At 39.0% G+C, this 23,013-nt stretch overlaps 3 protein-coding genes across 3 annotated transcripts in view; 2 read left to right on the forward strand and 1 right to left on the reverse strand.

The window, feature by feature from the left end:
* Positions 1–13,500, reverse strand: part of LOC108248019 (SPRY domain-containing protein 3-like) — a 124,765-nt gene extending 111,265 nt beyond the window's left edge. The window contains exon 1 of the mRNA XM_037976822.1: positions 13,221–13,500. The gene's annotated coding sequence lies outside the window, so the exon portion shown is untranslated. The remainder of the gene's footprint in view (positions 1–13,220) is intronic.
* Positions 46–9,234, forward strand: igfbp6b (insulin-like growth factor binding protein 6b). Its single transcript, XM_017436468.3, has 4 exons — positions 46–2,010; positions 2,793–2,827; positions 4,244–4,363; positions 5,599–9,234. Exons 1-4 carry the CDS (start codon positions 1,674–1,676, stop codon positions 5,710–5,712), a joined length of 606 nt encoding a protein of 201 aa, XP_017291957.1. The 5' UTR covers positions 46–1,673; the 3' UTR covers positions 5,713–9,234.
* pip4k2ca (phosphatidylinositol-5-phosphate 4-kinase, type II, gamma a) overlaps positions 12,345–23,013 on the forward strand; it is a 35,860-nt gene continuing 25,191 nt past the window's right edge. Inside the window, exons 1-2 of the mRNA XM_017436467.3 lie at positions 12,345–12,760; positions 20,535–20,632. Of these exons, the coding sequence (XP_017291956.1) occupies positions 12,617–12,760; positions 20,535–20,632 (242 nt within the window). The 5' untranslated portion in view covers positions 12,345–12,616. The remainder of the gene's footprint in view (positions 12,761–20,534; positions 20,633–23,013) is intronic.

Raw genomic sequence — 23,013 nt, forward strand, 5'->3', positions numbered from 1 at the left:
AAGAAAGTAGTAAAGGTTTTACATCAACCTACTCCTTTACATACAGATAACTTTTTTATGTGGGCCAAAATGAATGACTGAATGAATGAATTCCAAGAGGACCAATTAACCGAGAAAATAATCGCCCGATTAATCGATTATTGAAATTATCGTTAGTTGCAGCCCTACATCAGACCACACAACATGTCTCCAAAACTTAAGGTCTTTGTACTTGTGTGTGTTTGTAAACTGTAATCTGGCTTTCTTATGTTGCTTTGGAAGTAATGTCTTCTTCCTCCTTGAGTGACCTTTCAGCTCATGTCTGTACAGGACTCATTTTACTGTGAATAATGACTCTCTGAACAGCTTTAGCAGCATCTTTTCAAGGTTATTCTGCTTTTGTTTTGGGTTTGATACCTACATTTCACACCAGAATACGTTCATCTCGGGAACACAGAACCTGTCTCCTTCTTATGTGGCCTGATATGAGGACATTCCCACAGTGTTTATACTTGTGTTTCATTGTTGAAACAGTTGAACCTTCAGGCATCTGAAAATTGTACCCAAGGCTGAACCAGATTTGTTGAGATTGATAATTCTCTTCCCGATCTCTTGGCTGATTTCCTTTTGATTTTCCCATGATGTGACTTAAAATGCATCCACAGGTGTGGCTCCAATTAACTCAGATGTTGTCCGCTAACATTTCAAAAGCTTCCAAAGCCATAAAATCATCATCTGCATTTTAACAAATTGTTTAAAGGCATAATAATCTTCTTATTGTATGTGAGTTTGAATAAAGTAATCATTATTCTGCCATTTAGAAATGGAAATAATTTTGTGAATACCAACTGACCTAAAACATAAAAGGTTTAATATGATTTAATGGCAGACAGTGAGGAAAAAATGATTATGTGCCTTTTCATGGAGTAGTGTATGTAAACATCTGTTTTTAGGTGTACATGTAAAGTTGAGTTTTTATTTTTGTGTCCAACTGAATAAAATCAACATTCTGTAAAGTTTAAAACAAAATGGCATAAAGACGGACAGCGTGGAACCCAGTTGCAGAGTTACATGTTAGTACAACATTGTCTCACACACTTATGAAGGATTTTAAGGGGTGAGAAAAAACATCTCAGTTGTGCGTTTGTCATAGTGAACAGCATTGCAGTGGTGACACTGATGAACACACATATACATTTATACATGTTACTATAGAAAACCTTCAAGAAAAGTCTGAGACATTGGAAAGAATGTGCAAAAAGCTGAACACGTCACAAGGGACAAGATATTGATCATTTCTGAAAGGAACATAATTCCCCCCCACACACACACACACATGCACACACACACACACACACTTGCTCTCCCCCTCTCTCTCACCTCCCTGTCTGTGTGTGTCTCTGAGTCCCAGCCCCTGAAGGTGTCATAACCGTGCTCTCTCTCCTGCTCTCACTCCCTCTCGATCACCGCCTTTCAGATCTTTAAAAGCTGGGGCTTTGCTGTGTCTCTCTCAATCTCCATTCGTGTCCTCTGGCATTGCAGGAGAGTCAACCGGCAAAGCATCAGAGAAAACTACAGAAGCAAGAAGAGGACGAAGGAAAGGAGAGAAAAGGGAAGGCAGAGAGTGCTATATATCCAGAAATAGCATCTGCCCCATTTAACTGACAGGGAGTGACAGGGACCAGAACCTGAGAATGCCTATCCTTTCTAACTTAACGGCTGTTGTTTTATTACTCATTGCCCCCTGTGGATCATGGGCCGGGGCAAACCGCTGGGGTCACTTCAAGGTCTGTCCCTCCTGCAAGGATCCTCTGGGGGCAGGTCGGCCCCCGAGGGACCATAATGTTGCCGGTAGCACGTCAGTTCTGGCCCAAGGGGAGCCGTGTGGTGTGTACACCCTCAGCTGTGCCAAGGGGCTTCGCTGTGTCCCCCCACCCAGGGAGCACAGCCCCCTGCAGGCACTGTTGCAGGGAAAAGGTACTTGTGCCAAGCACAGCAAGACAAGTCCCACTGAGAGGCCCCACCTCACAGGTAAGACATTTTATATATGCACACACCTTCACAGCATCACATTTGCACACATGCACAAGGATAGTGCCGGTAAGCTCACTATGCAGCTGTAAATTATGATGGATCTTATTCTGCACACTTAGCCTTGCTGTTCTCTGCATGTGATGCTGTGTCACTTACCGAGAAAAAAAAGGCAGAATAATGTGTGACATTTAGGCCTGGCTGTTTTTTTTTTTTTTTTGCAAACCTCCATCATTTAGTACTGCACAGCAGCATATCTGGAGTTACTACAGAGAAAAAAAATAATCTCTTTCCTCTCCTGCTGTTGAGCAGAAATAACTGTTCAGAATTCAACAAACATCAATCACCCCTGCATTCAAATGTTTAATGCTGTAACATATATTTCATTCATTTCCACAGCAAGGCTCACAGCAACAATCTCTCCACCGAGAGCTGGCTTCTCCATGGAAAATGTAGACTGGATGTAGGTGACTGTCACAGTGTCACCTACATCCTGTGTCGGGCTGCTATTTATTGCTGTGATCTCCATCTGCTGTTCAAACAGAGACATTGCAGTGTAGTAGAGGAAAAGAAAAAGGACATTGTGAAATTAGGTTTCTCATTAGACCCACAACCAGAGGACCTCTGTGTACCTGATTGTAATTTCCTCTGCAAAAAAAGAAGCAACACAGTATAACATAAGTGAAATTATTTGTAGTAGTGTGAAATTAACACCAGATGTTGTCTAATGTTAATATTGTTTTAATATTACATTCTCATGATGGCGTTTCCTTTTCTTTTAGGTCCACATCCCACCCATTTTGGTGAATCTGAAAAAGTGAGTTTTTATTTTAATGTTTTCAATAAATAAAACTAATGAATATTTACAGAAATTACTGACAGAAATCAAGGATGTATAACCCTATTTGGGATGTGAAGGCTTGTATCTTCCACTGCATTGCATTTCAGATGGCTCTTGGTGTTGCAGCAGCATGTGCACACGCTGCTCCAAAGCCATACGTTTGCTGCATGATGTGTGCTGCTATGCGGCATAACTAACCGAGCGTGATGTGAGTCTGGAAAGTTTTGAAATGGCTGCTGCTGCAGCTACAGATCTTTTATTGTAAATCTGGTCTTCATGTTTTGAAGTAACCACAATAGTCACTTGAATATTTAAGATGGCATGCAGTGGGATTCAACAAAGTGATTAAAAATCCTTTCATTTCAATCTATTCTGTGATCAAAGACACTCAAGATTATGTTGATGTTATATATTGTAATCAAATATGTGACACTTGACATACAAACTGTTAAGGACCGAGCATTCCTTGAAGGAATGCTTATTGCCTGTCGCCTTTCATGATAGAGTTTTAACCTAAGATTATCTTATGCTGAGAAATGACAGAGTTGTAGCTGTTTTGGTCAAACCTTGAAAATATCATTATGCACAATCTCATGTGATATCACAAGATGTATTAGCACTCAGAGTATATGTTGGGAATGACTCTCAGCTACAAAGAAATTGAATTTTAGCTTAATATCTGTAAAACTAACTGAGTCATTTTAGTGTTGGCTAATGTTGATTAGCTGTGGTGACCATCTTGATTTGGATTGTCTCAAAATTAATCAGTTGTAGAAATACATCAATCAATTAATTTCTGAAAGTTTCATTAAAATCTGTCCTGTGGTTAATAGGATATATTGCTAACAAATAAACAGGGTTGACTCCAACAGTTAATGCTAAAGTTTGAAACAAAGATCTCATGCAATGAGTAGTAGAGTAAATGTTTAATGTATAACTCACAACTACAACCACACCAAGTACAATATTGGTAAAATGTGATGAGTTAGAGCCATTTATGTGTTTTTAAATTAACTTGACTGTGGCAGCCATCTCAAAATGAGCTGACTTTAAAAGGTAATCAATTGTAGATGTACATCCAAAGATTACTTTCTGCAGGTTTTATCAAAATTTGTCCAGTGGTTCATGAGATATTTTGGTAACAGAAAGACACAAGAACACAAGAACACATGCACATGCACACACAGACTCAGGCAAAAATATTATTGTCCACTTTTGCTTTTTAGCCTCAGGCAATAAATAGTCTGTGCTACTGCCTGTAATGCTGCATTACAGTAGCGGTAGCTCGTTTCTGCTGATACAGTCACCTGAGGGTAGAAAACAGCCTGTCCATGCCTCCCTGTCTTTGCTTCTGGTGATGTCTGAAGTCTCACTCTTCACTGCTGCTTTCAGGCGCCCTGTCGCAAGCTGCTCAACAGTGTCCTGAGGGGTCTGGAGCTGACCGTATTCCAGTCTGACCGGGACATCTACATACCCAACTGTGACACTAGTGGCTTCTACAGGAAAAAGCAGGTAAGGTATTCACACTGTGGTCACTTAATCAGTTGAGCAAAACAAACAGAGGAACTTTCTAAATTCAGATTTATTTTTATTCAGACTGCATGTAGAGATCTGTTTGGGACCATAGGGCTCTGTAACCTCAAAGAATCAGTTGTGCATTATGATGGCACCTACAGTGCTGTGAAAAAGTATCCCTTACAAATTTTGTCTGTTTTTTTTAACCCACTTAAATGTTTCATATCAGCAAAGAAATGTTACTATCAGACAAAAATAACCTGAACAAATACAAAATGCAGTTTTTAAATGACAATTTTATTAATTAGGAGGAAAAGATATCCAAACCAACCTGGCTATGTTAAATCATGAAATAACTGTTTGTTTGTTTTTTAGAAAGCTGAGTCCAGTTTCACCAGTCGCACCCAGCCATGAGAACTGTCAAACCTGTAAAATTAAAAAAAAATTTAAACAGAGCTATTGTGAACAAATGCAGAAAACGAGGAACAGTAGTGAGCCTTCCTACCAAAATTACTTTAAGAGCTCATTGATGACTCATCCAGGAAATCCTATCTCACATTTGCCAAAAACATCTTGATGATCCCTCAGAATTTTGGGAAAATATTCTGTGGACTGATGAGATAAAAGTGGAACTTATTGGAAAGTGTGTGTCCCATTGAATTCAGAGTAAAATTAACAATGCAATGCAGAAAAAAAAAGTCAAACCCTATAGTCAAACATGGTGATGGTAGCGTGATGGTCTGGGGCTGCTTCGGATGACTTGCTGTAATCGATGGAACTGTGAATTCAGCTCACTACCAGAAAATCCTGAAGGAGAAAGCCCGACCATCTGTGAGTGAACTTAAGCTAAAAACCACTTGGGTTCCGCAGCAGAACGATGATCTGAAGCTGAAGTTGATCTGAAGTTGTTGCCACCAAGGGCGGCACATCTTATTAGGTTTGGAGGCCAATTGCTTTGTCACACAGGGCCAGGTCAGCTTGGATAGCTTTTTTCCCTAATGAATAAATATCATCATTTACAAACTGCAGGTTGTATTCACTCAGGTTGTCTTTGGCTGATGTTAACATTAATTTGACAAAATTTGGGCCAAAAAGGCAAAAACAGAAGAAAACTGTAAGTGGGCAAATAATCTTTCCATGGCACTGTGTATATAGTTTACCCCTTTCTTATTTTCCTTCTACATCCTGATTCTTTGTTAAAATCTCCCTGTCTTTGCTTTTATTTCCCACAGTGCCTCTCCTCCAAGGGCATGCAGCGTGGCCACTGTTGGTGCGTGGATGAGCTCGGTTTGCGCCTGCCTTCAGGTGCCAGAGAGGATGGCACTTTGCCATGTGACAGGGAGTGAGGGATAAGTCTGTCCGACTGCTCTGAGCCGGGAGAGAGAGGAGAAGCTGGAGCACAGGGAGAGGTGGGTGGTGGGTGGCGTTAGCATGTGCTAAACACCGCCTGGACAGGAGGTAGCAGGAATAAACCACTTCCTTTAAGGAAACAACACACACGTCAGCATCCTCGCTCTCTCAGCAAGACGCACACTCCTAACAGCCCAGCAACAATAAGTTCTGCCTAAATGTTCAACAGCTGCAGCAGCATCCTTTGCTCACATCAACGCTCCGTGAACTGCCTCAACAATCCAAGCAGTGTTACTCTGGATGCTCTCTGTATTCCCTGCCTCTTGTTCTGGCTTTCTGCTAGATTTTATTTCCCTTTTATCTCTTTTTGTTTTGGCACTTTATAGGATACTTGACACTGCCTGTGTTTGTTCTGATCTCAGTAGGCTGAAATACTGTTACGCAGGTGAAGTGACACAACATGTTTGAAAAATGTGTCTCCCTCACCATCCTTTCTCCCACTTTTCCAAAGATACACTGATATCACCATAACTAACTCACAAAAACAAATGTTTTTTTCCTAATATTAGGTTATTTTTGAGTAAGTACTTCCATTAAGTACTGTTTGAATCCTACAGTAATATATTTACACAGTAGGTTGCAAAGGTATCCATCCCTCTTGGTAATCCTTTTACTTTGTTTCCTTCAACTTGGAATTTAATTAATATTTTTTAAAATTAAAAGCAGTAATTCTACAAAAATACTCTAGACTAATGAAGTTAAATGTGGAAAATAACTTGTTTTAAATTATTTAAAAAATATAAAACCGAAAAGAGGTGCATGCATATGTATTCACCCCCTATGCTTTAAAGTTCCAAACCGTACCTTCAGAAGCCACATGACTTATAGTATAATATCCACCTGTGAGTAATTTAAATGGAAAATGATTTCAGTATATAAAACCTGTCCTGACTGCCCTGCCAATCAACACCAGTTTGACACCTGGAAGTAGTAAGGGCTACTACCAAACAAAGAGATAACATGAAGCCCAAGGAACTCTCCACAAAGATCAGAGACAAAGAAGTGGAGAAGTGAATATAAGGACTGGATAATAAAAAAAAATATCCCAGAGTCCTGAACAAAAGGTGCAGTGGTCAGATGAGACTAAACTCATACTTTTAGGCCATCAAGGACACCATGTCTGTGGCAGTTCTAAAGCTTCATTGTTTTTAAAGTCTTTCATGGCCTCGCCTCACCCTACATGGTGGTGGCTGCATCATACTATGGGGAGGTTTTTCATCAGCAGGTACGGGGAAACTGGTCAGAGTTAAAGGAAAGATGGATGGAGTAAAATATGAAGAAGTTCTTGAGAGGAACTTGTTGAGTCTTCCAGAGATGTGAGACTGAAACAGAGGTTTACCATTCTGCAGGATAATGACCTTAAACACCGCTGAAGCAACACTTCAGTGGTTTAAGGAAAAGTATTTAGAATCAGAATCAGAATAATTTTTATTGGCCCAGTGTGTAAAGACACACAAGGGATTTGTCTCCAGCTGGTGATGTCTCTCAAGTAGTACAGTACAATACAAAAAATAATACATATTTCAAGATATTGCACAACATCCAAGCAGTGCACTTAAGATGAGTCTATAACGTGCAGGTGTAAAATGTACAAACTGTTTTTATAGCAGGTAGCTCTGTTCTGTAGACTTCTGTCTTTCCAGCCAAATGGGAGCAGATTAAAAAGACATTGCCCAGGGTGAGAGGGGTCAGAGGTGATTTTTCTTGCCCATTTCCTGTTTCTTGAGGTGTACAAGTCCTAAATGGAGAGCATGGGCACTCCAGTGACTGTTTCTGCTGTCCTCACAGTTTGTTACAGTCTGTTGCTGCTGTTCCTGTTCTGCTCGGTGGCTGCTCAAACCACACGGTGATGGAGGAGCACAGGACTGATTCAGTGACTGCTGTGTAAAACTGCATCAGCAGCCACCTGTGGCAGTCCAAACTTCCTCAGCTAATGTAGAAAGTGCATCCTCTACTGAGACTTTCTGAGGACGGAGGAGATGCTGCTATCTCACTTTAAAGTCTTGGGAGCTTGTGATTCCCAGAAACTTGAGGGTCTCCACAGGTGACACAGGGCAGCTGGACACGGTGAGGGTGGGCAGTCATGGGGAGTGTCTCCTGAAATCCAATGTCATCGCCACAGTCTTGAGTGTATTCAGCTCCACGTTATTGTGGCTGCACCAAAGCACCAGCCACTCAACCTCCCTCTGATGCACAGATGCGTTATCATCTTGAATGAGTCTGATGACTATGGTTGTCATCTGCACACTTCAGGAGTTCAGCTGAGTGTGAGGAGGTACAGTCCTTAGTGTACAGGCAGGGAGAAGAGCGGTGGAGAGTGAACACAACCCTGGGGGCAACGGTGCTGATAGTCTGAAGTGACCTTGGTGTGGCAGCCCGATGTCCTGGAATGGTCCAGTCAAAGCCCAGACCTCAACCCAACTGAGAATCTCTGGTTTGATTCAAAAATTATTGGACAGAAGCAGCACCCATCCAACCTGAAGGAGCTGCAGCAGTTTGGTCATGAAGAATAGGTATAAAGTCCAGTGGTTAGATGGGCCAAGACCATTTTCTTCAGTTTTACACTTTTTTGAATTATTTAAAGGTTTTTTCCCCACTTAATTTCATTATTCGAAATAATTATTTTGTAGAATTATTGCTGCTAAACAAAATAAAAGTCTAATAACATTTCAGGTAGTTAAACAGCAAATATATTCATCCCTATTGGTAATCACTTTATTTTGTTGTCTTACAACCTAAATGTCAGGTGAGGAAAAAAATACTCATAATTGTGGATGGCTCAGTTCATTTTATTTGTCATGATGGCATTCTGACTGCTCATGAGTTAATCATTTGTACATATGTTGGAGTTTTAAGCTTATGGCTGTTACCCTTTTCCAAAAAGTTGTAAGACATATTTTTATACACATATGATATTTTATATATGAATTGTTGGTTTATTTAACGAACTACAGTACAATATCATGTATTTTTATATTGTCAGCAGTTTTTTTTTAAATTTAAAGACAGAGATGATTTTATTTTATGATGGGGGAGGTGTTGTGTTCTACAGGCACCTGTAAGCTCATCACATTCATCAGAGGTTCATTTAACTACTGTACATGTAATGGTCATAACTCATGTTGGTTTAAGCTTTGTTTCATTTGAGAGGCGAGAATGTTCACAATACCTCTGTGTTTATTTTTTTTGTCTATCAGTTTTAATTTCAATACAAAACAAAAGATCAGATTTGTTATTGTTATGGTATGTCTCTCCTAAGTCCTTGCAAAAGTCAGAAAATTGTGTGCAACTAAACAGAAATTATCTCTTTCTGACCAATCTTAATGTGCCAGTGTGTGTGTGTGCCATGGTGATAGGTTCATCCACAAAAGGACCTGTAAGACATTTGCAAATATAAAAATAAACTAAAATAATCGTAATAAAAAACAGAGAAGAATAAAACATATATTATTATAAAATCTAGTGTTGAGTGTGTTCTTTTTCAGACAAGATTAAAGTTGGACCATAAAATATTAAAATGACAGTAATCAGAAAGAAACCAATAATAGTCCTTGAAGGAATGCATATTGCCTGCTACCTTTCATGGCTAAGTTTTAAAATCTATCTTATGATGAGGAGAAGGAGTTACAGCAGTTTTGGTCAAACTTAGAAAATGAGGTTATGCACAATCTCATCCGATATTGTGAGACCTCGTGAGAAGTGCTATAGCTTGGAGTTAAGGGCGATGCTCTGCTGCAACCACAAAAATTTAGAAAAATATTTGTAAAACTGACTGTGTAACAAATAAACACAACTATTCAGCTAGAAAAATTGGCATTCTGGTAGAAAATGCTAAATACTGAATAGCTGCTTACACTTGCTGAAGAAACTGAATTCTTAAAGTTAAATCAAGCAGAAAAGAAGAATAAAAGCTAAAATGACCAAAACTATAGCCAATAGCTAAAATGTGCAAAACCATAACTAAAAGCTAAACTCGCCAACACTGTAGCTACATGCACAAATTAGCAAAATTGCAGTTAAACAAAATTAGCAAAACAGTAGTGAAAAGTAGCATAAGAAGAAGTAAACAATGAGTAGGCTGAAGCAGATTTCAAAAAGAACAAATGTGAAGGAAATAAATAGAGCCCAATGTGTTTCTATGGAGAAAATGTTTGTAAATAAAGTTAAATCATTTAAAATGTATAAAAGTTACAAATACTAAAAGTCATAGAACACCATTTTCTGATCAGCTGATCATTTTGATATATGAATGGGTAAAACAGCAGAAAGTATACAGACATAGTTCGATTGCAAAACAGAAGGTAACAGGTAAAAAAGAGTTAATGAGAACTCAGCATTTATACAATATTTTTGAAAATTAAAATTAGCTCAGGGTTCATACTTGTCACTCTTAGGCTCTCAGCTGGTTGAAGACCCTGACATTACATGTAAGAAACTGGTGGACAACATACTTTAAGTACAAAGTGGATTTAGATGCATTCATTTAAACTAAACAAATCATAAAATAAGTTGTGAATGAATGATTCCAATAAAATTTGTGGAAAAAAGGTGAATGAGTCGATGGCTCATGAAAATGATGTGTTACGGTTTGTAGTGGACCCAGGAATGCAGACATACACAAGGAGCTCTAATAAAAACTAAAAGATTTAATTATTACAAAAATTAATTAATGCAACACCAAAAGCCTGGTGTGGCAGCAAACGATAGAAGGAATACAAAACTGACACAGAGGACAACCAGCCAGGGCATAAAGCATAATGGCAGACTGCAGGTTAGGTGAAGACTGAGAGACTAAATAATCTGGAGTCGATGAAGGAATCTGAGACATGATGACAGGGAACAGGTGTAGGTGGGTGTGGCAAGACTGAGGAGAAATACTGAAAGTGATGAAACATGGGTAAATAACTGAACACAAAGAAAATGTAGAAAACATCACAAAGAGCAAACAATAGAAACAAACCCCAAACAGGAAACATAAACAAAACTATCAAAAAACAACTGAAATATACAGATCCTGACATTATGTTCAGCTACTAAGATATAAGTTAAAATTATTCTATTTAAATATTGTGGAATGAAAGAAGGGAAGGTAACTTAATGAGATTTAAATAAAATAATAAGGAAATTTTAAAATACTGCCATTGTAATGAGCCTGATTGTTACCAAGAACAAAAATGATTATTACATCATATTTTTATGGACACAAACCATAGCCAAATAGCAAATAAAAGGAGAGGTCTGAACATGTTGGATTTGTTTGTCACTATTTAATGCAGTCTGTGGTCCCGAGTCCAAGAGAGCACTGAAGATAGTCCTCACATGTCCTGGGCCTGGGTGGAATTCCTGTAAATGAGTGAGGAATCTCTAAATCACAGCCGACAGGAAAAAATCAGTCAACCTCCATCCTAGTGTCCCTGGCAGCTATGGCTGGCCTGTGTCCAACAGTCCTTTTACAGATCATCAGCTGCAACCACATCAGACTGTAGCTGCTTATGTGTAACACTGACTGAAGTACAGTCATTTTTGTGTTTCCTAATATCAACTGGCTGTGGCAGCCATCTTCAATCAGATTGACTCCAAAAGTTAACCAGCTCAAGATGTACATCCAGTGATTACTTTGTAAGTTTCATTAAAAATTGAAATTGAAATATTTATATATTTTTAATATGAAATATTTTGCTGAAAGACAGACTTAGTTAACTCTAAAAGTTATTACTAACATTTTGAGTGAAGATTTTCACAAAGCACTTGGAGTATGTGTTGTGAATCACTTTCAGCTACAACCACACCCAATTTCAGTACAATATCTGTAAAATACACTGAATTATTACTGAAGCATTTTGTGTTTTCTAAGGTAAGCTGGTTGCAGCATATGTCTTGAATGGGGTTGGCTTCAAAAGTTAATTTAAGAGATGTCTTCAGTTAATCTCCAGCGTTATATTCAGTGATTATTTCCTTAAAGTTTTCTAAAAACCCATTCAGTGGTTCATGATGTAATTTGGTAACAGACAGTTCACTCCAAGTATTTAATGCTTAAATATTATTAAAGGTTCTGTGCAATCTGTTAGTGCCCAAATGTACTAGGGATAACTCTTGGCTACTTTCAAGTTATAGCCAGTTTTTGTTTCTGAAGGTCAGTTGTTTGTAGTAGCCATGTTGGGCTGACTTCAAAAGTTAATCAGTTGTAGATGTGTATTTAGCAAGTTGTTCAAGAGATATTTTGGTAACAGGCAGACACGACCAAAGACATTATCGCCTGCCTTTGGCCTATTCGGCGGCGGGCGATCTATATAAGCATATAAACAAAGCCTTACCTCTGCAGAGGAGACCATTCTACCTGAACAACCCGTTCTAATAAAACGTACCAGAAAATGACACGTGCTCGCCCACATTCATGTCACCTGACACCTGAACATCAATCAGGGTTGTCAGATAGGAATAGACGAAATATCGTACCTTGTCTTTAAAATGATCATACACGATAATTATTGTATATCTGGCAACACTTGGATCCATTTTCAATCGTAAACACACCAAGCGGTAGTTGGGCAAAATAACAGAAGTGGGCTCGAGGGGGCGGTGGTGAGTTGCAGCTCTGTGGTGAACACCTGAGTGAGTCAGTAATGATTATTTCAGCAACTTAAACTGCGATTCAGTCAAACAGCGTCGGTTAAACTGTCAAAGTTTGGCGCGTGACCTTTCATTTTCGGAGTGCGCTCCGCGTGCAGGAGCCACCGCCGCCGGAGGCTCGTTTAACAATCAGGAAGAAGAAGAAGAAGTGTGTCACCGCCCGCTCCAGCTCTCCTGCAGCCAGGGGACGAGGAAGGACTGTCTGCGGCCATGGCTGCCCTCGGTAACTCGGGGACCACGAACTTGGCACCCAAAACGAAGACGAAAAAGAAGCACTTCGTGCAGCAGAAGGTGAAGGTGTTCCGAGCGAGCGACCCGGTTCTGAGCGTCTTTATGTGGGGCGTCAATCACTCGGTGAGTCCTTGGGAGCTAATAATGCTAACGTCAGTGTAGCATCGAGCTAAGTCCTTTTGCATGGTGTTAGCTTCAGAGGCAGCCGGTGTGATAGAATAACTGGTGGCGAGACTGAGATGAAAATATTGCTAACGTAACAAAACTGTTCGCAAAAAATTGATCAGACATCATATCTGGCGAATAAATTTCTGTTTTCGCGGGCTACACTGACGTGGCAAAGAATTGATATTCACAGAAAAGCATTCAGATCTAAGAATCTTGCACAAAGAACAGAGTCGTTCACACGACCAGATTGACTTGTGACACATCTCCCTCATATATAAGCATACAATAATCAAACTGCTGGCATGCAGCTATAGCAGTAATGTTTACTGCAAGTGGACATTCTCTGAATACATACTTCTGAATAAAATAAAATAAAAAATCAGTTTCACAATGGAGTGTCATTCCTCTTGCTTACCATATGCTGTAAAGCAAAACAGACGTCTTTTAGCAACAAGTCCTCCCATTTTGTAATTTCCTGAATGTAAATATAAATCCATGTATTATTCAAGACGTAACGCTTTTTTTAAGCATCTTGTTAAGAACACATGTGGACTACAGAGTGCATAGAGTTTCTTTTTTTCTGTGCAAGTTACTTCTTAAACCCCTAGTTGGCCGTGGCAGATGGGTGCTGGCTCTGAGCCAGGTTCAGCTGGAGGTTTCTTCCTGTTAAAAGGGAGGTTTTTTTCCCCAACTGTCATTACATGCATGCTCAATGAGGGATTACCGCAAGTCAATGAATCTATGCAATTTGTTTTGTTGTGAATTGGCGCTATATCAATAATAAAAAAAAAGAATTAATTTGAGTTGACTGTGTCCTCTACATCAATCTGCACCTACATTGTTAACGGAATAACTGTATCAGAAAAGTTGCTGGATGGGCTCTATCCAAATCCCATAACACAAGTGCAAATATGACAACCATGGAAATAATTTGTACACTGAGTTTTGCATGACCCCTGCAAGGACAACACAGACAGACAGCACAATAATTAGGACGCGGAAATACGATGGATTTGATGGCACAAATTTTAATCGCAACTGAACTGTGTACCTAGCTAGATTCTTTACCATACCTGCAGTTTGTGAATTATGCTCACATTTCTGCAGAAAAAAACTGTGGAACTGTATTTAGCAGATCCGACCTAAAATAAGTAGTGACAATCGGGGTCCGCATGCAGATGTTTGTAAACGTTAGGTGGCAACGTTGTTGCCTGTTCAAAACCCTGCTAACGTCACAAATGGTTTGGTAATTTTTTTAATCATGCAGTTAAAGCTTTGCTTAGGTAAGGGGAGCCCCGCACATGCTCCTTCACACTACTAAAGATATCTTGCTGTACATTCATCATAGAAATAAGAAGGCTGCGCGATTTATACATGATTACTTGCGTTACAATCAGTTTCAATGTAAGGATGTGTGGTGTAAAGTACGTACTCTGCTTTTGTTTAAAGCATGCAAATAACATATAACCGTCATTGGAAAACCTATTAAATATGTTAAACGCTGAAAGCAATTATTTTTCTATTCCATAAAATAAACTCCTAAAAAAATATTACCTTCATTCGAACTGGTGCCAGCATCAAGAGTCTAAGAGTTCAACTGTCTCGTCTTGACCACAAGACCAGAATAGCAGTGATACTCAGACCATCCCTGCCTTTTATCAGTTCGATATTAACCCACAGCTATTGAGAACAGTGTTAGATCAACTGGTGACAGTCAGTCTGAAACAGTTCTGAGAACATTTCAACGCAATTTGGATGTAAAAGGGTATATACAGGCTGTTTTTTCCCCGGTGTCTCTTATATTAAGGTAGTATTAGGGCCACTTGATGAAAAGAAGGAACTTTGTTTGAAGTAAAAGGATGAGAAAAAAATATCAATAGGTGAAGATGAAACTGGCACAAAAACCTGCGGTAGCAATGCCTACTGTAAATGAGTTAGGGACTTTGGTTTTAAAGAAATTCTTTTCACATAATCCCATGGAAACACGTTTATTCAGCAAAGGAGCTATACCGACATATCACTAACTGCGAGTAGAGCAGTTTAGGCTTCTCGTTCTTTCTTCAAACTATTCCCACTTTAATTTCCAGGGTTTTTAAATTTTGAGTTGTGGTTCTTTTCTGTCACAATTTTCTTGTTATTAAAGTCTAAGTTCTCACTTCCTGTATGGTGAACTGTAACAAGTGACATAAACAGTGGTTTGAAAAAAAACTTGATTTTTATTGCTATTGTTTCAGTCAGTGTGTAATTTCAATATATCATATGAGGGAGATATGAGAAATGAAAAAACAGCCGTTCTTCTAAAACCTTTTATTTTATTTGCCATGGTTCAACATTTATATTGGCTTTCAGGGATTAAGTAGTGCTTTGGGATCTGTTTTGTTTTATGGCATCTTGAGATCTATTTTGATCTTCCTTTGATGATTTTCAAACTCTCAAACGGCATATAAAACCAGAACAAGTTCTGTGTAATTTACAAGCTCTGTGTCAGCGATTTTGCAGATATTATTTAAAAAAAAAAGCAACATAAAATATTAAACAAGTGTGAAACGGCCGGGATGAGGATCAGTGCCTCCAAATCCGAGGCCATGGTCTTGAGACGGAAAAAGGTAGAGTGCCTTCTCCGGGTCGGGGAAGATGTCCTGCCCCAAGTGGAGGAGTTTAAGTATCTCGGGGTCTTGTTCACGATTGAGGGAAAAATGGAGCGGGAGATCGACAGGTGGATTGGTGCAGCGTCTGCAGTGAAGCGGGCGCTGTACCGATCTGTCGTGGTGAAGAGAGAGCTGAGTCAAAAAGCGAAGCTCTCGATTTACCGGTCGATCTACGTTCCTACCCTCATCTATGGTCACGAGCTTTGGGTAGTGACCGAAAGAACGAGATCGCGAATACAAGCGGCTGAAATGAGTTTCCTCCGCAGGGTGTCTGGGCTCTCCCTTAGAGATAGGGTGAGAAGCTCGGTCATCCGGGAGGGACTCAGAGTAGAGCCACTGCTCCTCCACGTTGAGAGGAGCCAGTTGAGGTGGCTCGGGCAACTGGTGAGGATGCCTCCTGGACGCCTCCCTGGTGAGGTGTTCTGGGCACGTCCCACCGGGAGGAGGCCCAGAGGAAGACCCAGGACACGCTGGAGGGACTATGTTTCTCGGCTGGCCTGGGAACGCCTTGGGATTCCCCCGGAGGAGCTGGCCCAAGTGGCTGGGGAGAGGGAAGTCTGGGTCTCCCTGCTTAGGCTGCTGCCCCCGCGACCCAACCCCGGATAAGCGGAAGAGGATGGATGGATGGATGGATGGACAATATTAAAGCAATAAAAAGTCTTTCTAGTGAGTTAATCATGAGCTCTTTATGGATAACTTACAGAATCAGATTGTATTTTGCAAAGATTTGTAGTTCTTTCAGTTGAACTCTCATTGTTTATTTCCTGGTTCGGTATAGGAGTCCTAAAAAGCCACACCCACAAAAACATCTCTCCCAGCTGCCACCACCAGTTATTCTGTCACTGTTTTACTGTTTTACATACATTACAGGTGAAGGTGTAACAACAACATCTGTGACTTCACTTTCACCAAAACTACCCTTCCGACTTACTTAAACACAGCTTACCCTGGTTTACATAAATGTTTTATAGGCTTTCATTTACACAAATGTTAAATAGCATTACAGTTCGTTTTTTTTCTAATTGGACATCAAGTTCCTCTGTTTATGATAAGTTCCTATCTTCTGTTTACTCAGATTACATATTCCCATCAGCACAACAAAAAGCGTTTTTCTTTTTAAATGACGTGATTTGTTATTTGGAGGAAATGAAAAGGGACAATTCAAACACATGCCCTTCACAACCTAGTATGTTTTTAAATACCCTCCCTTCATGTCCTCTGAATGTGAACTATTCCACCTCTAACAACCAGAAATGTGAATAAATCCTTTCATTATTTCATTTGATTTGGATGACTCACTCAGTGTTACTGGATGATTACATTTTTAAATTTATAATTAAAAGCCTAGAATACCTCTAAGAAATGCATATCGCCCACTGCCTTTCATGCCAGAGTTTTAGATTAAGAGAAATTTGTGTTGAGAAATGATTTGTAGCTGTTTTGGTCAAACCTTGAAAATAATGTTATGTGCAGTTTCATGTGTTATTGGGGAGAGATGTCACACTATGTGTATGTGTTGACTCTCTGCTACTTCTACACTAAATGTCAAATTATTAACTTTAAAATTGACTGACTTAAAGCTAGATGGCCGTGACAGACATTTTAGTTTGGTTTGACTCCCAAAAGTGAAATGGTTGTAGATTTACATCTAATGTTAACTTTCTGAAAATGTATCAAAATCAGTTCAGTGTTTCATGAGATATTTTGGTAATCAAAAAGATTGACTGCAATAGTTAATCAGTCCCTCCAGGATTTTGCGGGCATTTTTTGAGATTGTTGTGGGCTAAAATGCCTGATTTCGCGGGGCATTTTCCTAAAAGTTGCAATGAAAAGTTTTTACTAAAATCAATAAAAAAACGTAACTTTTATTATATAAACCAATAATACTAGTTTTGTAAGACAATTACCAACAAACATTGACATTATCAAAAAGTGCTTTATTTGAGAACTTTGATAGCTTATAAACTGACATTCATGACCATTTCTGGATTGTCCCTCGTCTGCAGCTCTCCTCACATGTTTTGCAGACACAAAGTGTTTGTCGATGCGTTTATGTTCAATGATTACACTGCAGGACGTGCAAAACAGCTTCCCCCCCACTCTCGTGCAGCTGGGGAGGAAACTGGTTTGCGACCGCGGTGAAGTTAGTTTTAAGTTGGATATTGGCGCTCCGCGGAGTTAGCGGCGTGTAGCTCACGGCTGACCTGAAACAGGAACGCTACACTTAGGGACGGCTGGCTGACATTAGCGTTCCTGTTTTGGGTCAGCCTTGAGCTAGACGCCGCTAACTCCGCGGAGCGCGAATATTCAACATCCAACTTAAAACTAACTTCACTGCAGTGTTTTGCTGAAATCTTTGTGGGCAAATGTGAAGCATTAGGGCACATTTTGGGTTCGGTCGCTGCTCCTGCATGCTCCCAGCATTCTGATGTTAACAGGAAGTGACGTCACATCTCTTCTTCGTGAGTTATATGGGGTTATTTTGTATTCAACCATAAATATTGGGTTAAAGTTGCAGTGTTTTGGGCAAAGTTGCGATTTTGCGGGGTTTGCTTGATTTTGCATTAATAATTGCGATCGCAACATCGCGAAATCCTGGAGGATCTGGTTAATGGCAAAGTTAAAAACAAAAAGATAAAAACAAAGATCCGATGCAATCTCTAAGAGCTTTACTATGTGATCGGGATGTCTCAACTATTACCATATCAGATTTTAGGTCAATATCTGTAAAACTGACTGGCCATCTTAATCAAGTTCACGCCAAAGGTTAATTACTTGTAAATATTCATCCAGTGACTACTTTGAGAGTTTCATTGAATTTTGTCCATTGGTTCTTGAGATAATTTACTAACAAACAGGCACACGTGCCGACAGACACGGGCAAAAACATTATCATCCGTCTTTGCCTTTCAGCAGCAGACGATAAAGCATTTGTTAAATCAGAGCAAGGGAAAAAGGGTTCTGATCACTTTTTATGATTTTTTGGAAGTGTCAGATATACCCGTAATGAAGATTTACAAAACATAAACCTTTGTGATGATGTTTAATCATTATGTTAAGAGGACATCATAGCAGTTTGGCTGCTGTTTTGTTTATTTACTCTTTTGATGACATTGAGATTTTTCTGTTACTGTTTAATGTTACAACATAAAAAATATTACTGAGCATTTATTTGATGGTGTTGATCTGCATTAGGTTGAACCACATGAATCTCCATTCACATGAATTTTATAAGCATCTGGTTGTTTGTGGTCATTTTAACACAAGAGGAGGGAGAAAGTTGTTTTTTTTTTTTTTTTTTTTTTTTTTTTTAAAAAGCAATTTTTGAATTACGTCTCAAAAAGGTTGGGAAAGGTCCATGTTTCCCTCTGTGAAGCATCCCCTTTTTACCTTAGTCTGCAGGGTTTCCCCCAGCGTATTATAAGCTTGGCGGGCCGCGAGACTTTGTTGACCCGGGCCGCCAGGCTAAGCTCAGCTTATTTATTATAAATACGTCATTTTTTTTTAATACACGTTTTTTCCCACCCGCACCGCGCGAGGGTAAGCGTGCCAACAGAGACACAATGGCGCTGTCCCAGCCCCTGCGGGAAGGTCCCGCGCTGTGTCATGTCGTGCACCTTTTATAACTTGGTGCGGACAATTGCCTGTATCAGCACGGAGCCCTGCATGACTCTAATGAGCCCTGAGGCCGAGCCTCCTTCAGCTACCTGGTGTTAGCAGGTCGTCAGACCCGCAGCAATAAACATCGAACGAGCTGATGGTTAAAATGGTTAGTTGAGCTGAAATTCAGCAGATGGCTTTACAAGACCGAATATGGTAAGCATGTTTTGTGCTTAGTGAAAATATTATCCATGCTTACCAGCAAAATGATGCTATTGAATTCGGCGTTAGATATGCACAGTACAGTACAGCATCTCTCTGTTTTTCAGAGTTCTCTGTTGTTATTCATAGGCCTGGAAGTGAGGCGTGTGTTGGTGCTTTGTTTGCACTTTTTCATTAGTGTTAATTTAATTTATTTGTAAATTTGACTTAAATTAGGATCCAAATTAGGTGCAAACAATTAGTATTTATTTTAATTGTATTTTGGTTTTAAAAAGTATTTCAAAAGTGCTTTTTTTTCCCAGTATATCTCATAATAAATAGCCATATTTTCAACTTTCCTGTCAACTTTGATTTTTTTTTTTTACTAAATCACGGTCAGCTGATGATCAACCTAGGCTTAGTCTCTTTTCTGGGGGAAACCCTGTACATTTCTGCATTGATAGAGCCTTTCCAGATGTGTAAGCTGCCCACACCAGAGGCACTAACTTACCCCTATGCCATCGGAGAAACATGATTTTGAGCTGTGATCTGATAACAGGCCACATGGTCCTTCTCCACTTTAGTATGGAGGACACGGTGTCTGTTGTTTCCAAAATGATTTTCAAATTTTGATTTGTCTGATCACAGTGCAGTTTTCCACTTTGCCTCAGTCCATTTTAGATGAGTTTTGGTCCGGAGAAAACAGCAGCGTTTCTGGATGGGGTTCACATCTGGCTTCTTCTCTGCATGACAGACCTTTAAGCAGCGTTTGTGTTCACTGAACACTTGCACAAATCATATCTGTAAACACAGTTCACTGTTTATAGATATAATTTGTGGAAGTGTTCTTCAGCCCATGCAGTGATGTCTATATCAGAATCAGAAGAAGCAACTTTCTGGGTAAATGCAACATTTTGAAACTATATTAGAAAATGTTTTCAATAATTATTATAATATTGATCAAAATATTGATTATTATTTTTCCATAATCGAGAAGTTGTTGGCAGAGGAGATTTGGGAAGTTTTTCATGAGCACAACCCACTTAACTCTGCTGCTCAACCCACAAATGCCTGCCTTTTCCTTACAGATGTGACATCATTTAAGGGGAAATAAGCAGCCCTTCCTGTTATTGTCAAGCAGCATTGCTGCAATAAAAAAATTATTGACATATCACAAATCTATCTTACTTTTTTTAAATGGCTAGTTTCAATAACTGAAATGCAGCTTAGTTTTAGGTATCAGTATTTAGCTGTTTAATGAACTTTTCCTCTTTCTGCAGGTTAATGATCTCAGCCAGGTGCCAGTTCCTGTCATGCTGCTGCCGGATGATTTCAAAGCCAACACTAAGGTCAAAGTCAACAACCACCTCTTCAACAAGTAAGACACACACAGACACACATCTGTTTGGTATACAAATATGATTTAAATCAACTTTAAAAAATGAAATCACCTCTTTTTGCCATTATCTTTTAAAGTGACCTGATCAAAAGTTCTCCCAGGTTTTTAAAGATGTTTCAAAATGTGTTTTTCATTTTTATTATAATTAGGTTGCTGTTTCACTCAGTTTCAGTCCTGCAAATAAGTCATACTGCAGCACAAACTGAGTTAAGATTATATTTACATGGTGGTAACTAGGGCTTGCATTTGCTGCTCACATAAATGATCAGATATTCACCTGTAGTGGGCATTATCATTGGGGTTTTTGCATTTTGTCAAGTATTTATTCGTAAGTCGCACAATTTAAGGCCTTATATACACGCATTTCCTGTATTGAATCACATGGTATAGGCCACACCTATTGCCACCAAAAAAATATATATTTTTGCTACATTGCGAAATTCACAAAACCTGTTTTTGACTTCTTTTCAAAGGTTTAAAGCTCAATGTGCCATAAAACTTACCATGGTAAATCTGGATACCAAGCTAAATATAAGTTGTAAAAGACAACTCTCAACTCGCAAATAGTTGTAGCAAACGAGCTAAAACACATATTCGGCCAGACTTAATCTTCTGGCATTTTGAAAATTTATTTTTTAGTGGAGAATTTCTGTAAATAGCTAATTGCTAGGAAGTTGGCAACACTTTTCCCAGTCATTATTAAAATAGGCAGGGATGATTTCCAGGCTTCCATGGTCCTTGGTCACCTTTTGATTTTTGTTTGAATAGGTTCAATTTTTGGCATTATTTCCTAATTTATTTATTTGATGCTGTTCACCCAGTATGTTTAACATTTTTTCTTTTGAAAAGTTGTGACCTGAGGGGCATGAAAAACATGTACATAACCCATAGCCAGTCATTAGTGAATATTTTCTGAGTTTTCTGAAAAACTTGTGGGCCTAAAAATTAAATTCACCAAAAATCATAAGTCCATTTTATTATATTGACCTACAATGGGGACAAATGGCAGCTAGGATTTTGATCCAACTGAATAAAAAACCAAATCAAAGACACATGTTGAGGAGGACACTGACTTGTTTTCCCCAATATGACAATGACTGGCTAAAGTGGGTGGGAGTTCTATTATTTTTTTTACTTTTAGGTTTTTCATTTTGGGCTATTTTTATCTCAGCCCAGTCTCGTTGGATGAGCACCCCGATCCTCCAACGAGACTGCCCAACCCCCAATGAAGGTCATGGGATGTAATAAATTAATAAATGTCTTAGGTGTTTGCATGTTACCAATTCACTGCAGGCAGGGGAGATACCAAAGCCGATTTGTCATCATCATCTGTTGTGCCCCTGACCTCTCCAGGACTTTTGGAGTTTGGACTGTAGGGTTGGGTGACAGGCTAGAAATTTTCCATCAGCCATCATAAGTCCAACTAAAAGCTATTGGTAATATATTTGTGCCCTTGACTTTAAGCATGTTTTTTCTTTTTCTTTTTAAATAGGAGCAGATAGGGTAAACTATGTTCTTTGTACAACTCTGGAAGACACCTGTTTGTGGCCAAAATGAACAAAAAGTCAGTAAATAGTTTTATTTTTAATAGGAGTTACTCAAAACTATTGACAAGAATGTAACCAGATCTGAGCAGCCAGTTCTGGGCTGAAATTAAAAACTATAGACAAATTTAACTTCTAACATGTCCTTATTGTCCCAACAAGTGATATTTTTGAAAGTTGGAAACTGCAGGAAAATTATCTTTAAATAATTTATTTTCCTTATGAACTGCAGTGTGCCATGGAGCGAGAGCGCATGAAGATTGAGAGCAGAAAAAGTGTTGTCATAATTATTGTTAGTTCTTTTAGAAACCTTAACCGGCTGTGGATTCACTGTTTTGTAATCAAAACAAGTATATTTGTTTAATTCGTTATAGAGTCTGTGTTTGACAGCTGACAGCTGATTGTGAAACAGTTGCCATGACACGTCACTTTGATAATTAAGTGTTTGTGAGGAAAAACTATGTGAAGCTTCAATTTATCTGCTTCTTACAAAAAATTATGGTCTGTTTCATTATACATATTATTATACATCTCTTAAATATCAGGTGATCCAAAAGTTCATCTTAACCACAGGGGAAAGCAGTGTTTTTTTATACACTCCTGATCAAAATCTTAAGACCAGTCAAAAAATTGCAAGAATTTGCATTTTGCACTATTGGATCTTAAGAAGGTTCTAAGTAGAGCTTCACAATGTTAAAGGAAAAAATCAGCGTAAGAGACAAAAACTTCTGAGCGAGGAATTAATTGAAAACTGCATTTACACTCAAACATGATTTTTTTCAGCTGATCAAAAGTTTAAGACCATAGCTCAAAAAA

This window comes from Kryptolebias marmoratus, linkage group LG8 (assembly GCF_001649575.2).
Source record: "Kryptolebias marmoratus isolate JLee-2015 linkage group LG8, ASM164957v2, whole genome shotgun sequence".
Classification (NCBI taxonomy): domain Eukaryota; kingdom Metazoa; phylum Chordata; class Actinopteri; order Cyprinodontiformes; family Rivulidae; genus Kryptolebias; species Kryptolebias marmoratus.

Excerpts from the sequence above, each read along its gene's own strand:
- igfbp6b (XM_017436468.3), top strand. The coding sequence starts at position 1,674 with ATGCCTATCCTTTCTAACTTAACGGCTGTTGTTTTATTACTCATTGCC. Across the intron at positions 2,828-4,243 it reads ATTTTGGTGAATCTGAAAAA|GCGCCCTGTCGCAAGCTGCT; the intron begins GTGAGTTTTTAT and ends TGCTGCTTTCAG. Across the intron at positions 4,364-5,598 it reads GCTTCTACAGGAAAAAGCAG|TGCCTCTCCTCCAAGGGCAT; the intron begins GTAAGGTATTCA and ends TATTTCCCACAG.